This window comes from Rhynchophorus ferrugineus, unplaced genomic scaffold (genome assembly GCF_030347505.1).
Source record: "Rhynchophorus ferrugineus isolate W39M unplaced genomic scaffold, kcgeb_rfMv2 rfM3, whole genome shotgun sequence".
NCBI lineage: Eukaryota > Metazoa > Arthropoda > Insecta > Coleoptera > Curculionidae > Rhynchophorus > Rhynchophorus ferrugineus.
In genome coordinates, this window is record NW_027472582.1 from 52598655 (window position 1) to 52615169 (window position 16515).

Here is a 16515-nt window from a genome sequence, read left to right on the forward strand (position 1 = left end):
CGTATTCTGGCCGTCTTTCGTGCAGTAATCGGCTCAAATGCATCAGTTGTTGTCTTCACCATTAATGAGTTCACCGAGTAATGTGTTTGCAAATCGTCGTCTTCAAGTATATTTGGCTGTCCAGAACACTATTTGTCTTCATTGTCAAAATATCCACTTTTGAAACGTGGAGACCAGTATTAACATACTTAAATCGACGGACCGTGGTTTTCGTAAGTTTTACACAGCATTCGATGAACTAAAATCGACTTTTTCTTCAAATTTAAATAAAAAAATTCAATACTCTTTACAAATTTAGATATATTCGACTCACACAAAATATGTTTTTCACATTTTGATGAATTGGCACATGAAATGACAGACAACCTATCAGTAAGGTTTCAACATGGAGTTGGTTACAAATCTACCCGGTGCAATTTAATACACACGCGCAAGACGATCTATTGTAAATTCTTTAAAATTAATTTATGGGCTATATTTTTTGTGACAATTCAAGAATTTCTTTAGCATTCTAAATATCCACTGTGATATCCAACATGTTTAGATTCCATGACATATGGTGAAATAATTTTGTTTACTATTATAAATACTTTTCAATTTTGAATTGGTTATCAGATACTTTTGAGCAAGCAGCACTACTCTTTTATTCGGTATTATTAAATTATTTCAAAGTTTCAAACACAATACAAATTAATTTATTTTAATTAGTTTTTAACTTATTAGTACTGCAAGTTCATATCTATGAATGCATACATGTTTACTTTTTTTAAGAGAAAAATGCTTTGACTCCTTTTTCTAGTCACATGATAGCTCATAGTTTTACACTGAACATTCATCATACTAATAAATAATAAAGTATTAATTAGAGATTAATAAAGTCATCTCATCATCTATGTTCATTAATAGTGGCAATTCCATTATATAAAAATTAATTTAATTATTTTCTGTTTCACCATATGTCAAGAATGTATTTATCAACAAACTGTTATATGAATTTCAACAATTCTGACTATTTCAAAGAAATAAATTATTGCATTGCATTGGTAAATAATTACATTGATGTTTTATTAAATAAACTTTATATACAAATTGCAAGCACTTAAGATTTAAGTGGTTAAGTGTTCAAGCATATAGAAAGCATGACCCTAGGCTTAAAGTATGTTTCTTTCTTACAGATATGACCATTGTTATATCAGATATCTCAGCTCAGACCTGAAACAAACTGGTTCTTTTGAAAAAATATGGACTATGGCTTAATAACCTTTAGTTACAGAAAAGTAATACGCCAGCATTTTCTCAATAACGAAATAAGAATACAGAAGAATATTTTAGTCTGCAAGCTCCAGAGATATACTAGGCTTCCATAATAAACAGTACTGTGCACATTGAAGAAACTGATAATACATATTTACAACTATAACACTCACAACAATGAAACATAACAAATATCATCGGAAAGAGAACAGCTCCCATACAAGCTTACTACTTTACATAGTGGTAGTACTTTATTCTGTTAGTATCCTCCAAAATGTCACTAATAAGAACCATCTACAGCGCTACGTCTCTCAAGAGTCAGAATTAGTAAAAATGAAAACTACATTATTTAAATAATAGCGACTCCCTTACCGGGTGAAGTAAGTTCCCATGGTTCAGTCACGACACTCATAGGAGTGTTCCATAGGACGAAAGCCTCAACAAATGCGGAAATTTAGTGCAGACTAAACTGAGAAAACTGATCTATCGGCCTGAAATAATCGCGTGGCCATCTCAAGGTTACACTCTGAATGGTTCCCTGTTACTGGACCACGTTATACGGATTCAACACCTGGATATAGGTTTCATTTATAGTTCTGTTTCAATGCTTTGAATATCGCCGCCTCCGAAAGAATACTTTATATGTCGGTATACTATTTTGTTTTTTAGTTATAATAAATCGTTAACCACTTTAGACCTTTTATTTTAATTAATGATCTTTTGGTGAATATGTTTTTAATTGCGAATTTATCGTTTACAGCAGTTCATTCTTTTACAAACAACGATTAATATTTTAAATCTGTGTTATTATAGTTCAATATCTTACTTGTCAATGTAAAATACAATTAGAAGAATCTCAATTATGCTCAACATAAGTATAAATCAATAACTACTGCTCCTAGTAATTATTTGTTAGTAGTATTTATAGAATAATATCGTTATAAAATTATGATAATAGGTCTGAGTGTAACTGATATTCGGATGACATCTAGAATCTTGGTTATGACTCATGGGAACAACCGAGACAAGAATCGAAAAGGAGATACAGGAAAATAAATTGATTGGTTTTGTGATGCATTTTTTAAACAAGCCAGAAAATAATGAATACGATATTCGTGAAAATGTCGACGGTCCTTCAACATGAACAATCTTAAATCCAGACGATATGGATAAGTATCTGAAGATATACAAGACACTAGTTAAACAAAAGAAGGTAATTCTAAAGAACTTGTAAGCTATTTATGGCCATCACTAATACATGGTAGGTTAAATTGTAGACATAATTCCTATTAGGGGCTTAGGTATAGCAAATTATCTTGATATTATTTTGTTTAGTTTGTAATCAGTTTAGTTGTAATTAGTAACTCATCTATATTTAGTAAGTCCATATTTAGTCTCTATCTATTTTTTTTTCTGTTAAATGCAGTTTACTACACTACAAGGTCAATTCTTTTGACTCTATTGAACCTATGTTTTTCTCGATTGTTAATAGTTGCAATAATTCGGTTGAGAAAACGCCTCTTTGTGAATTTCATCATTTCCTCAGTAACAGTCCATATTTGAAGTTCTCTGTGTGGGTAATCATTCCTATGCTATACTTCCCAACACTGGATTCATTATTGGTTTTAGAATTTGGTTATACAACAGAACCTTATTATGTACAGTTTGCTATGATTTTGTCCCATTTAACCAATACTTTTATTAATTTGAAATCTAATTAGGTTTTTTTTTAACGAGGATTTATTTGGGAAAAGAGTAGGCCATGTTTAACGTGGGTTCCGAATCACGGACTGGCGACTTTACGAACCTGCCCCAGCAGAATTCGAACTCGTGACAATCGCAACAGCGGGAGGACCATCCTGTTACCTTTAGCACCGCCAAAAGGCTGGATTTTCTTTATTTAATTTGCTTTTCCAACGCAGTTTTGAGTCAATATGCTTTCTAAGTATGGTTGATATATGGGATGAAAATATTATTCATTGTTATTGCTTTGATTGATTTGCTTCGGTTAATTTTTCTCTGTTATGCAATGACTTTATGATACAAACTTCGCTGTTGTGTCCAGCACTATAATCGCAAATGTTAGACATGGTGGTATTTTCCATTTGTGGTATAATAAATATGTCCCAGTATATTTTTCCGCAGAACATCTAGTTGAGGTATTTTATTATAGAATAGGCTTCCTTTTGTTTATCTCTAAACATTCTGACTTTGATATAAGATCTTCAGTATGTTAGTTTGGTTCCAAGATTTTCTGAAATTTGTGGAAATCCCACATCAAAAGTCATCAAGCTGAACACACTTTTTATGTTCGTAGACATTTTGAATGATGTCTTTGATTCTATTCACCTGGCCAACTATTGAAAGTTTGTTCATCAAAGCAAAATAATGAGCTATGATATTTCTATAAATCGTTCAAATCTTTTCAGTAGTAGCTTTTTATATACCTTAGGTAACGTCGGTAGGATACATTGCTTAACAAATATCTCCGAATTTGGATATTGTATTACATTAATAATTTTATAGCAGTAATAATTAAATTAATTTGTTATTCTTGGTGGTTTAACATACAGTGGTTTTGAAATATGGAAGAACAAGGGTAAGTGAAGAATTTAGGGTTATATTTTTAAAAGTTGTAAAATCCAGCAGTAAATGAAGCTATATATATGCATCCGCTAAACTTTAATTATATTCTGTTTCAAAAATAAATAGAGCAGCACATGCGCCAAATCCGGAGATATTTGTTGAGTAATGTATCTTATTTTCGGTAGTATTAAAATAAGTCTCTAAAATCCTAAGTTAACAACGGTTTTCCTGAACCATGAAATTTAGCATTTCGAACAAATCCCCAATCTATGTATATTGTTAACATGCCACGATTTTGCATTTTCTGTATTTTCTCTACATAAAAGAGACAGATATAGATAAAATAGACAAAGAGATATATTATGATATCACATTACCATGAATATTGCGTATGATGGTCAAGTCATTTTAAAGAAAACGCGACTTGACTTTGTACACTAAAAGTGATTTGTTATAACCCTAACCGCAATGTAAATATCATATAAATGGACAATGTATACTGTAATAAATACAAAACAGGATATAATCATGTATATAATGATGTGAAGAATATACACCGCATTATAATTGGATGAACTTTTGTGCCTGATTTAATCTGAGTTGGTTGGTTGATAACCTCCATACGCCCCAAGGAAAACATCGCAGATGCATCGAAAGTGACCCATCGAGCCTTTTAATTCCCGGTTTTTCAAGGCCCAATTTAATATGTTCAATTTCAAACGGGTCATTACGAAAATGTTAAATGCAATTTGAAAAGGTCGCAATCGTTGAGATTCACACGAACAGAATCATCGAGCATTTCTTCGAAAAAAAATATACGACAACCTCATTCAATGTATTTTAGTAATTTTAATGTACTGCGTTACGTAGGACATTGCGAAAGTACTGGCAATTGTATAATTTGGTTGAAATGAATACTTCCTTATTGTCACCTGCTTAAATTATTACTGCGATTTTTTTATGCGGAATTAATTTTAAATGACTTTTTGTACATTTAAGACACTAACAAAATAATAAATATATGTATATGCAATTATAAATTTATGAAATGAAATATAATTATATAACTAATTTTAAAAATGAGTACAATATGTATCAATCAAAACATTTTCTTTATTTCTATTTTCTGGAATCACAGCGATACAATGACAAAAAACTATGCTAGTTTGACAGCGATACAAGAATCGATCTATTTTTGCACTTCTTCAACATTTCGGAACCATGTGCCAAACAAGACTGCATCGACCTGAACAAGTTCCAATCAGAAGGAGCTAAAACTGCTGAGTAGACGGACTGCAGTAGAACTTCCCATCCCAGCGGCAATAGTTTATCCTTCACAAAACATGATGCATGATGACAATGACAATAATGGTTGCAACAATATGATTACTGGTCCAATCATAAGTACAGCAAAACTTTGGCCATAAATAATCTGATTCGGTGTAATTCTGGATGGCGTTTCTGGACAAATCCATGACTTTTATGCTTGGGATTGTCGCAGTATATTCATTTTTATCATCGCGGTACAGTACGCCATAGAATCATATTCATTTTATGTTTACTAGTAGTTAAATCACGATTTTAAAACGGTTTAAAATAACATTCTAGCCAACACATATGGTAGCTAATTTTCCTCCCTTTCCTTTTAATCTTTCCCATCGCACATAAACGTCTGAAAAAGGTTAATTCTTCAAGTGGTAAACTGTCTGAAAGTTTATTGAGAGTTTGAGATTCAGTGATATTCTTGTTTTTGATAATTAAAAATATTCTGCTAATGTAAATTATAATTCTTGATAAAATAAATATTAATTATAACTCTGCTTATAAGAGAATAGTATTAAGACGATTCAGATCCACACGCGCTTAAATCAACTCGTACTGAATAAATCATTAAATCATTATACTCGCGATAGTGTCACCTCTTAACCTTCCTATACCTAATAGTCCCAACTTTCAAAAGAGAGAAGACCTCAAGATTTTATGTTGTTAAAAGTGATGATAAAAATAAAGTTGTTTAACCCAGATTCCGATTCACAGCCCAGATATAACTACTAATAGTTGTTCTCAGAAATCAAGTCAATATTCCTGAAAAAGAGATTTAGCTCAAATGAAGAAAATAACTAATCGTTCTACTATTATTGATTACTATTGATTACTGATTGATTGATTACTATTATTGATTAATAAAATTGAATTATTGCAAAAATCCTTCTTTTATATATTATATATAAAAAAAATCATAAATTATAAAAATTACTTATACTCATAATCAATATTTCATTCTTGATTTTTTTTATTCTTCTTTGCAAATAAAATAAAATCAATTGAAAATTAATTGATTAATTAATAATACAAAGGCAATCATCACTTAGCATTTAAGTCAGTAAAGGTATCACACTATCAGTAATGTATAAGATTTCTTACTTTTCTTTACGCAGACTTATTTAACGTTTTAAGTTTCTTATATTTTATCTTCAACTTTCATCCTTTCTTTATCATCATGGGGCTGATAGTTTCATCAGCACGATGAAGATTCTTTTTAAGTATGCCAAGCATATCCTCCGAATATGTCGAAATATACATATTTCCTATAGCAAATAACTCTTTGCTTATATATTATTAACCAACAGAATTGGTCAAACATAAACGAGAATAAACAGAAAATAGATATTTATATTGAAATATGTGGGTAAAAATATAGTAAAAATATAGATGGACATGATATTAAAACCAAAAATAGGAAAGAGAAATATGTACAACCAGTGCTTTATTAAAATAACTTTTATAGGATCCTTCGTACACCAATCACCTACCAACCTAATGAAATAACTCTTTCGGTGACTAATAGCTTTGGTCTACTGTACCATTACAACCGCCTACAGAATCACGTCTTTAAAATTTACATAACTTATTGTAATAATCAAAGTAACTGACAAATATTCCATCCTGCAAAAAGATTTTATTAATTACTTTTGTGTTTTTGTTCCATGTCTTCAAGCGTCGCTAATCGTCTTTCTCTCTATCGCGGCTCATCATTTCATAAATGATGTAAGCTTGCACATTTTAAATTTATGAAATATTTAAAATGTATGTCATTAGAAATCAAATATTTTACCAATAAATTTTCTTGCAGCAAAATATAACCATTTTGATCAATACATAATACTTGTTTGATGACGTTTTATTTGCCTCCTTTTACATATCTCTTTTGTTTCAAGTGTTAACTTCATCATTTTATGGTGCCTACCGAATTTCTGAACATTATTCACAGTTCTCGACCAGCAATTTCCACACTCTCCATAGATATTCTTACCCAACTTGTACTTTAGCTTTAATTTTTTATATTATTTTAATAGGTTTCTATTTTTAAACCTAAAGTACACTAAAAAATCATCTGTATATTACATACCTATGCATACCTGGCATAATTAAGACTCTTTATATCAAAAACATTAATACAACTTTCAATTTGCTAGAAATATACTACAAAATTGTGTTCTAGAAGGCAGTTACTATCAACTTGTAAGCATTCTATATTGGTTCCCCAGAAAGTTGATATACCGTCCCAGTGGATATCTCATGTTCTCTCTCTTTCTCCAGCTATTCTGCAATTTTATAAATTAGGGATTAATATTCGTAGTAATTAATTATTCCTAAAAAACTATAGACTCATGAACGAACAAAGTCTCTTCGTGAGTCCACAATTTGCCCTATTGGCAATAAGTATTTCTTATGTCTATATTATATATACATGGAATGTAGAAAATCACTTCATTAAGCAATCTTCTGTAAAAATATTATCTTAATTAATTAGTCTTATTCAAAAACTTATTCTAAAGTCTACATATGTCCAGTAATAAGATCAGGTGGTGTTTAACGTTTTAGTCTACGCACTTCACTATGACGTCGCATATTTAGCTGATTAGCGAGTACATTGGGATGCATCGACACTTTTTCGATGTATTTCACACAAACACGTTGAATTACCCTCTTTATAGGTTCTAGAGGAATATCGCGTTGTATCACTTTATTTGAAATATAGTACGGGACATCAACAATGGCACGCAACACCTTATTTTGGAACCGTTGAATGATGGATATATTAGATTTGCTAGCGGTACACCATAGTTGGATTCCATATGCCCAAAAGACTCATACAGCAATACCTTGTTATTTAATGATAACCTGGATTAGCGCCCGATGAGCCAATACATTTGATATAATTTTAGTCCCAGTTGTTTCCGGTTAGAGAGCATGTGCTTCTTCCAGGTTAGGCGTCGATCCAAGATATTTAACATGCTCTGCTTGGGGGAGTTGACGATGATTGATATTCACTAGTGGACATGTTCTTCTACGCAGGGTAAACGTTATATGCGTGGATTTTGTTTCATTGGCTTTAATGCGCCATGTCTTCAACCATAATTGTATTTGCTCCAGGTGGGTTTGTAGGTTTATTGATGCTGTGACTGGATCTTTATGGAATGCTAAGATTGCTGTATCGTCTGCATATGTTGCCACAGTAGTTATTTTTGTGGTGGGTAGATCAGCCGTATACAGAAGACACAGTACTAGACCCAGTACACTACCTTGAGGAACTCCTGAATATATGGGATTTGAAAATGATATTGGAGATTACTTACTACTCAACAAAAAGCGCTATACAACCGCAGGATTTTTAAACCTAGATAAAGTTTTTCACTTATAATGGAGATTGGATGGAAATACATTCCGCTTAGTGTTCTCCTTCCTACAGAGCAGGTCATTTAGGGTTGGAGTTAACGACATACTATAACCATCTTATCTTCAGCTAAATAAATTTCCCCAAGAACTGAGCATAAATCCAACACAGTTCCTCATTTGGCATTCAACTGTATCAACAGTGTGCTACCTCAGCATACTGACGACATAACTATTTACCATACTCTTAACCATCACAGGATAAGACAGAGCCTACACAGACATTCCAAGAGAAATTATTATCCCTCGCTCCTAGTAAATCTGCTAGCATGCTCTTTTGAAGGACAAAGGTCAGCCAATTTAATCGCATTAGTGTAGTGTCATGAGCGAAGTGAATATAAGACTGATAACATTGACCACACGTTCTTAGCCTTTATGTGTGGCTACCGCCTCAATTGGTTTGAGGCGTGATGAAGTTTTGGAAGGTGGTTTCTTCGATTGAAGTACGCGCAAAGCCACGACTTCCCCGGTTGCTCTTTCTTGCGATAAAAACTATATACATAAAAAACGATACATAATAAATGTTCTCTTTGGAAAATACAAGCAAGATACTTCTCGTAAATTACGACTGCTAGCTGCAAATTAAACAAACATGTCTTAGAAATTCTTCCCTAATTATAACGATAATTGTTCAATAGAAAAATAGCATGGCTCTTATGTGATATACCAGGAAATTATTAACCCAATACAATTTACCTTTCACTCTGCCTATATCCCCAATTCCAAAGTAATTTCATAGTCTCTAACCTACCAACTCTTCTCACCGAGCATTCGGAACTTATGTCCTTAATATCATATGTCCTTAAATATTGTGTAATTGTCACAGACCCCCTTCAGAAATCAGCCCCACCCAATACAAATACCCCCTAGTGATTTAGTAGGAAATTATAAAGAACTTTCTATCATCGCTCGCATATACAGATATAACAAAAGAAAAGTTGTCTTAAAGCTGATTAACCTATTATTTACTTTCGAAGTTAACTTGTCCTATTCTCCATCATTCTACTAACATTCTCCTCACTCGATTTTACTTACGATAATATTTCGTTGATTACTAAATATTGTTTATCATTTAGATCTCAAAATAGATCATTGAATCTACAACACTATCAACTTTATCAACTGTGTTAATTATCTACACTTCGGACATACGATATATAAACTAACATATCAGTTATTAGCTTCCGGATTAGAACCGCATTATTGCCTAAAACTAATCGACGATTTGCACTCTCTTGATTGGGTATTAGATATTAATTTGGCAACCATTTATTACAGCTGAGTGATAAACCAACAAAAATCTTGAAAAAAACCTGAGAGATGGTATGCCAAATATTGGTGGTCTTATAACATTCGTTTTTATTTAAATAATTTTGTATTGATAAAACTTTGTTACCTAAAGCGCCGAGTTTGTTAACCTATAGTGTATTCAATGTACACCTGTTTCTATGTATTCCTGTGTGGATTCAATATAACTTCAATATTGCATCTCAAACTCTCTTACTCAAACAGCAGTCAAATAGGCAGTAAAACTTTTCGGCTCTTATATTCTTCTGTTTCCTTTTTTGCATTGGATTATTATTGGATCTTGAGGAAGGAAACGTCGGGGTGATTAAGTTTAATCCAGGAAACCGTTTCGTAGGTATTCTGAGGACTCTATAAGACAAACATGATTTATAGAATAGTACTATACTAGTATGATCATTCTTTTATATAATTGTATTTAATTTTACTAATATATTTGGACACTAAATATGCCAAATATATTCTTTAATACTATATATTAAGCAAGTCTCTTCTTAGTCGCAACAATCATTAACTTTTTAGAAAATTTGATGGGTATAATTAGGCAATGATTACAAAATATATATCCTGGTGAGTTGGAATATAAAATTTTGCATTATTTATGTCAATATTGTATATGACCATTTTGGCAATATCGAGGCATTTTTATTGCACTAAAAAGATAACAAAATATATACGTATGATCAGAAAATAAAAGGTAATAAGAGCAAGTCGATATTGAAATAGAATCCAAGTAAAAATTAAATGATATTGAAAGGCCATTATGTTTGAAATATTAACTCCAGGAGAATTTGAAAGAAGGTTTATGTTGACTTTAATGGTATCCACCGATCTCAGATTATTGGTTAAACTATATGGTCAAATGGCGCGATTTTGATAGGCAACATACATGCCTCCTTGTAATAGGAACCTTTCAGTCGTTATTTTTGTTAATATGGCCTAAATATTGGCTCGTTTCTAAAGAATATTTTTCTCCTTATTAGAAAACGTAAAATCGATTAATTGTTTTAATGTGTCTTTCTAACCAACTAGAGAGATTGGACCTATATCTTAACGTGGGTTCAGAACCACTGTTTTCGGCCTTAGGCCAACCAACTTGTCTGTGACCAATTTTAAGTCCATTCCTGAAGACATCTGGTTTATTTAGTCTTATTACTGACCCGACATATGTTTTTCGCTTTTTGGATTTTATGATGTTGTCTAAATATATTTTAATAACAATCGCAAACACAAAGTATATAATACCCTGCGGGATTTGAACCCGTGATTATTGTAGCAGAAATATCAAAAACTGGTATAATCTTCTTTTCAAACAAGTATACACCATCAAAATTATCGACCATATAAAATCCATAATACCAGACATTTTAGTGAATTGCGAAAACACCTATTTGCAGAGAACCAGGGACAAAGATAATTTATTTGACATAAACCTACTTATCCTAACTGTAAGCAGTAAATACATTAGAATACAATTACATATGCTGCACAACCATATATTATACAATTAAGTGCCTTCAATACAATGGCTTTTCAAATTAATGTGTTTCATTTATTTAAAGACAAGTCAGGTTAACTGTTTCTGTTTCTGAGCGAATGATGAAATGATTAAACAGGTAAATTTATTAATTTCCTACAGTTTTAGTTAATATAATTTATTAAAATCATATTAACATCTCTTTTAGTTATAATGCGTTTTATCAATATTAATTTTTAGTCGTTTTTAAGATATGATGTAGTTCGATCATATTTCGAATTAACTGATAAACTAAGATGTAAAAATGCCCAATAAATATGCGTTCTGTCACAAACAATTTAACAATTTTAACAGACAATTATATACTTATGGTACTAACTCTCAATAAAAATGAAATTTGTTTATCAAGTAGACATTGTTTTTTAATTATATGAAATATTGTTGAAGCCAAATTGTGCATTAATAAGCGTTATGACATATTGTGATACTGTGATTTGAATTCCTTCATGCAATTACTGATAGGTCAATATCATGTAAAGTACCAAACTGCCAAAGCTCCCGCATCTAAAAATGTAATGCAGAATAAAAATAGATTATCTCAGTGTAATTAGCAAAATCTAAGATATGATGAAGAAAAGTTGATAAAAGATTACTCTTATTTTACTTTACTTATATGTTTCGACACATATCTAATTTACCTAAAACTGAATGGGAAGAAGTTTCATTTTGACAATAGTTTAACTTTATTATGTAACACCATATTTTAATATTTTGCGCTACTCTAACCACAATTCATGCAACAGTGCATCTAATATAGGCAAGGTGTGGAAAAATCAAGCGGAATATCATACCGACAATCAAACCATACCAGAATCAATTATTCCGTATGCCACTAAAATAAGTTCACCACCTCGCTATAAAATAAAACCGACTAATGTTTACACATTTGTAACGAAGACAATTGAACACATCGATTTAGAGAAGTACTGCAAATCAAATAAAGGTGTTAAGATGTCTAGAGTAATAATTAATCAACAATCGACAAGCCATCGATGTTTTCGCTTTCCCAATATGGACAACGTTGAACAGCAAAAATCTGCCGGATTTAAAAGAAGGTTCGTCTTTAAAAAAATTTTCGCCATATATCTTCGAATATCGAATATCGGTGTCCAGTACACAACATCGTCAATGTACCTTGTTGAGAAACAAAAACCTCCATGGATGTTGTATACCAAACAAGAGTATGTACGTATAATGCATAAGAGTTGTACAGAGCCACCATAGGGATATAGTCAGAGATAAATAGTGGGGCTATTTAATCTAGCTCCTTTGTAGTGCAATTTAACAGAAATAGTTGCTAATGACGAGTCTTTTATTCACATAAATAAGAAACTGTTAAAATGCATCATCACACATTTTATTATTACACTAGGGTTTTATATATTATTACATAAAGTAACTAAATTAACATGCTTTGAGTCGTAATAGATTTCTGTATTTTATACCATATAAGAATTGATTACTAATTATCCATATTTTTGTACTTTGCCAACATATGGACCATGGACGTCAAGGAAGAATACAGAAAAAAGTTTCGACTTCGAAGGAATATTAAGAGTATCATACTAATATTTTGACTCTCTTACTGTTTAACCCATTTTTCGAATAAGTGGAATATTTTAATAATAATTTGATTATTTTAACAAAATCACATGAAACACTTTTTAAAGCCTTATAGTTAAGAATACAAAATTTACTTAATATATCTATATAAAAATGCTTAAACTAAATTATGTGTCTCTCTTTTTTTCCTAATTTAGTTTCACGTTCTTCATAAACTAAAAGTAATGAGGGAATCAAATCAGATTAAATATGGCCAGCATGGTATAAGATAACATTAAAAAATAATCCTTCCTTGTCTATTAGTCTACTATTATTACGTCCTACTTGGTGAGTACTTTATACTATAATATATATCTTGGGACGGTTTGATATTAAAAATAATTACAGTTTAAGAAAAATCGACAAGGATGCTTAAGCTGTGTTGAAATGTTCATGGTCACAAGGGTGGCTTCCGTTTTACAATTCGAATCGATCGTTGTGGGATCGAGCAAATTGCTGACTCCATACGCGGCCATAATGTGGGTTCCAATAACTCACGTTACATCCTAAACCTATTATACGTAATTACCTTGCCTGCAAATTAATTATTTTGTGTTAAACATCATCAAACAACAATGCAGAATGTATTTATAAATCGTATTATGGTAATCGATCCGCGCATAGTTGCATATTAATTTGCCACAATAAAGCGATTGCAGGTAATGAATAAACAACGAGCCGCAACACGCCTTTATTGTGCACCGGGTATCATCCTAACATTTTTGACCTTTCAAGACAGATATTAAAAAGTTCAAAATGTTACCGTAGCCAAATAGTTTGATGCAAATGATGGAGCGAGGGTTTGAATTTATTGCCGTAATATATTTCAGAGTTATGAACTATATAAACAGGTTAAGTCGGTCCGGGATCTAGTTGCTTACTAATCACGAAACCAAAATGAACTCGCTGGTGAGTGGTAGCCCTTAACTAACAACTCAATCGAATCTCCCTTAACAATTGGTTAAGGGTTTAATCTAATGGTATCACGTGGATCGCTGTTGCGGTGTTGAATTGTGAGAGTTGTGTTTTTAAAGTGTTTGTTTTATTTTTATGTTTACAATAATTTTCTTAAAACTTCATTTAGATTAAATATAATTTCTAATATTTGATATCCAACATTAATTTATAAAATAAGCATTAAGTAATGGTATTTTTTTAAAACTCATAATTCTATTTTTCCTAATATTCGTCACGAAATATCTCGACTATTTAGTTTTATTTTAGTTTTATTTATTAGTAAATATAATCTGAACCAAACAACAAAATGTATCTTCGAAGCACGTTATTTAATCTCTTTTTTGATATTTCTTTTTGCTTCATAAAGTACATCCTAACTAAATTTCCAAATAACCAAGTTTTTTTTCGTGTTTTTATAATAAAATTTATTTTTATTTTTATGTTAATTCTTAGTTTGGTTCACGTATTAGTAATTTCGAGATAATTATAATATATTTCGAGAATTTAATGTTATGGTGCAGTGTTTCTTAAAAATCATATTTATATATACTTTGTTAAAATTAGAAATAAAACGTTACATACATTTTCTTTAATATAAATATAAACCAACGTACTTTGCTCTATTGTCATTATATTATATATACTTTATTATAGTTTATTTAAAATGTTATCAATGATATATATATATATATATATATATATATATATATATATATATATATATATATATATATATATAAATTTAACAAGTCGGACTAAAACTATAATGTAATGTTAATAGAATTATTGATTTTTTAAAATGATAACTGAAAATTGCTATATATACTTACTATATAACTTATATTTAATATATAAATATAAAATTTCTCAAAATATATTTACATACATTAAACGAGTAAATGTGGGTATGTATATGTTTATGGTGGTTTATGGTTTATGCAAACAAATACCTTCAATAACAACAACATAGTTATAATTAGTAATTAATTAACATTTTTTATACATTATTCGAGACCATTTTCATGATATAAGATAAAAATAAATACAACACTTGTACTTTTATTGGAACGTTCAAACTAGTTAATAATGCATAATATAAACTATAAAAATGTTTGCTAATCAATATTTAAAAATGTTGACCATGACATAAGTTTAATTATTTTTAGGTTTTACTGTTAGCCGTTCTTGTATCAGCCATGGCACAGTACAGGCCAATATCACCTCAACAATTTATTAGGATATTAAGACAAGAGCAAGTTGGACCAAATCCAGATGGTTCTTATAGATGGAGGTTTGTATTGAAAATTATTTTGTTCAGTTCCAAAATAAATCTTCCAAAAGGTTTAATTCATCATGTAAAATGTAAATTGTCTTTTTCAATGTTTATTTAAAATTACATTTCAGTTCGTTGGTTTTATTTTGTTGGTCAAATAACAATTCACTCATATATGCATAAATAAACATCTATCTCTACAATATGTAATTAAAATTCCAATTTCATTTTGTCATAGTTTGTCATAAAATGTATGATATTTTGTCATAAAACTGCTTACATCTTGGAAAAATATATGAAAATTTGGCTGACATTGTTTTTCAAGATTCTAGGAACCCAATAGATATACCGTCAATTATGAACGTGTATTGTTGAAACAATACACACATATTGAAACCTATGAGTAATCTATACTTAATCAAAAGTTGATTGCTCTAAATCACCAATTACTTATTTTCGTGATCGCACATTTGTTTTACAGAACGGATAAAGTCTTAAACAAAAAACTGAGCAAATAATATTCTGTTATTAGATTATATATAGAGATGCTTCATAGAATTATCAGCTTAACAAGTGTTCATTCTTCTAACATTGGTTCCCCAAAGGGTTTTTCAGTTTATTAATTAATATCTTAGAAGATATCAAAATGGAAATTATTTTTGTGGTGCCATCAATGTACTGAATATATTAATTTTCGATTTTATCATATCCTTATGCTTGTTTTAGTTATGAAACTGAAAATGGCATTGCTGCTGAGGAACAAGGGCACGTGAAAAACTTTGGAAACCCCCAAGCAGAAGCAATGGAAGCTACCGGCTCATTCAGATACACCGCACCAGATAACACTCCTATACAATTATCCTACATAGCCAACGAAAATGGATTCCAGCCATCGGGACCACATTTACCAACACCACCACCCATACCAGCAGCTATTTTGCGCTCTCTTGAATACAATGCGGCCCATCCAGAAGAAGATGATAGTCTCTCAGGGCGACGATTTGGAAAATAATTTGTTTAATTAGTGGACAGTTTCATATATGGGGTATTATTCAAGCTGAGATCTCCGGCTGCTATGCATGTATCGATATTGGCTACTGTGCTTAATAAAGAATAGGTTACTACGGTAATCCAAACAATATATTTTTTATTTTATCAATTCACCCGATACTCAACGAATCCAAAATGCAAAATGATATATATATATATATATATATATATTATACTGGTAGCTTACTACTAATAATAAAATAAATTCATTAAC

The 16515-nt window shown here is 30.8% G+C and overlaps 1 protein-coding gene across 5 annotated transcripts; it reads left to right on the forward strand.

Annotated features, from left to right (window-relative positions):
* The first annotated feature begins 11368 nt into the window (after positions 1–11368).
* Positions 11369–16390, forward strand: LOC143194269 (endocuticle structural glycoprotein SgAbd-8). Of its 5 annotated transcripts, none has more exons than XM_076400933.1 (3): positions 11369–11498; positions 15145–15269; positions 15978–16390. In XM_076400933.1, exons 1-3 carry the CDS (start codon positions 11487–11489, stop codon positions 16261–16263), a joined length of 423 nt encoding a protein of 140 aa, XP_076257048.1. In that variant the 5' UTR covers positions 11369–11486; the 3' UTR covers positions 16264–16390. The 5 variants fall into 5 exon arrangements, with proteins under 5 accessions (XP_076257048.1, XP_076257045.1, XP_076257047.1 ...); XM_076400930.1 differs by lacking the exon at positions 11369–11498 and adding an exon at positions 13727–13837; XM_076400932.1 differs by lacking the exon at positions 11369–11498 and adding an exon at positions 13792–13930.
* The last annotated feature ends 125 nt before the right edge of the window (positions 16391–16515 follow it).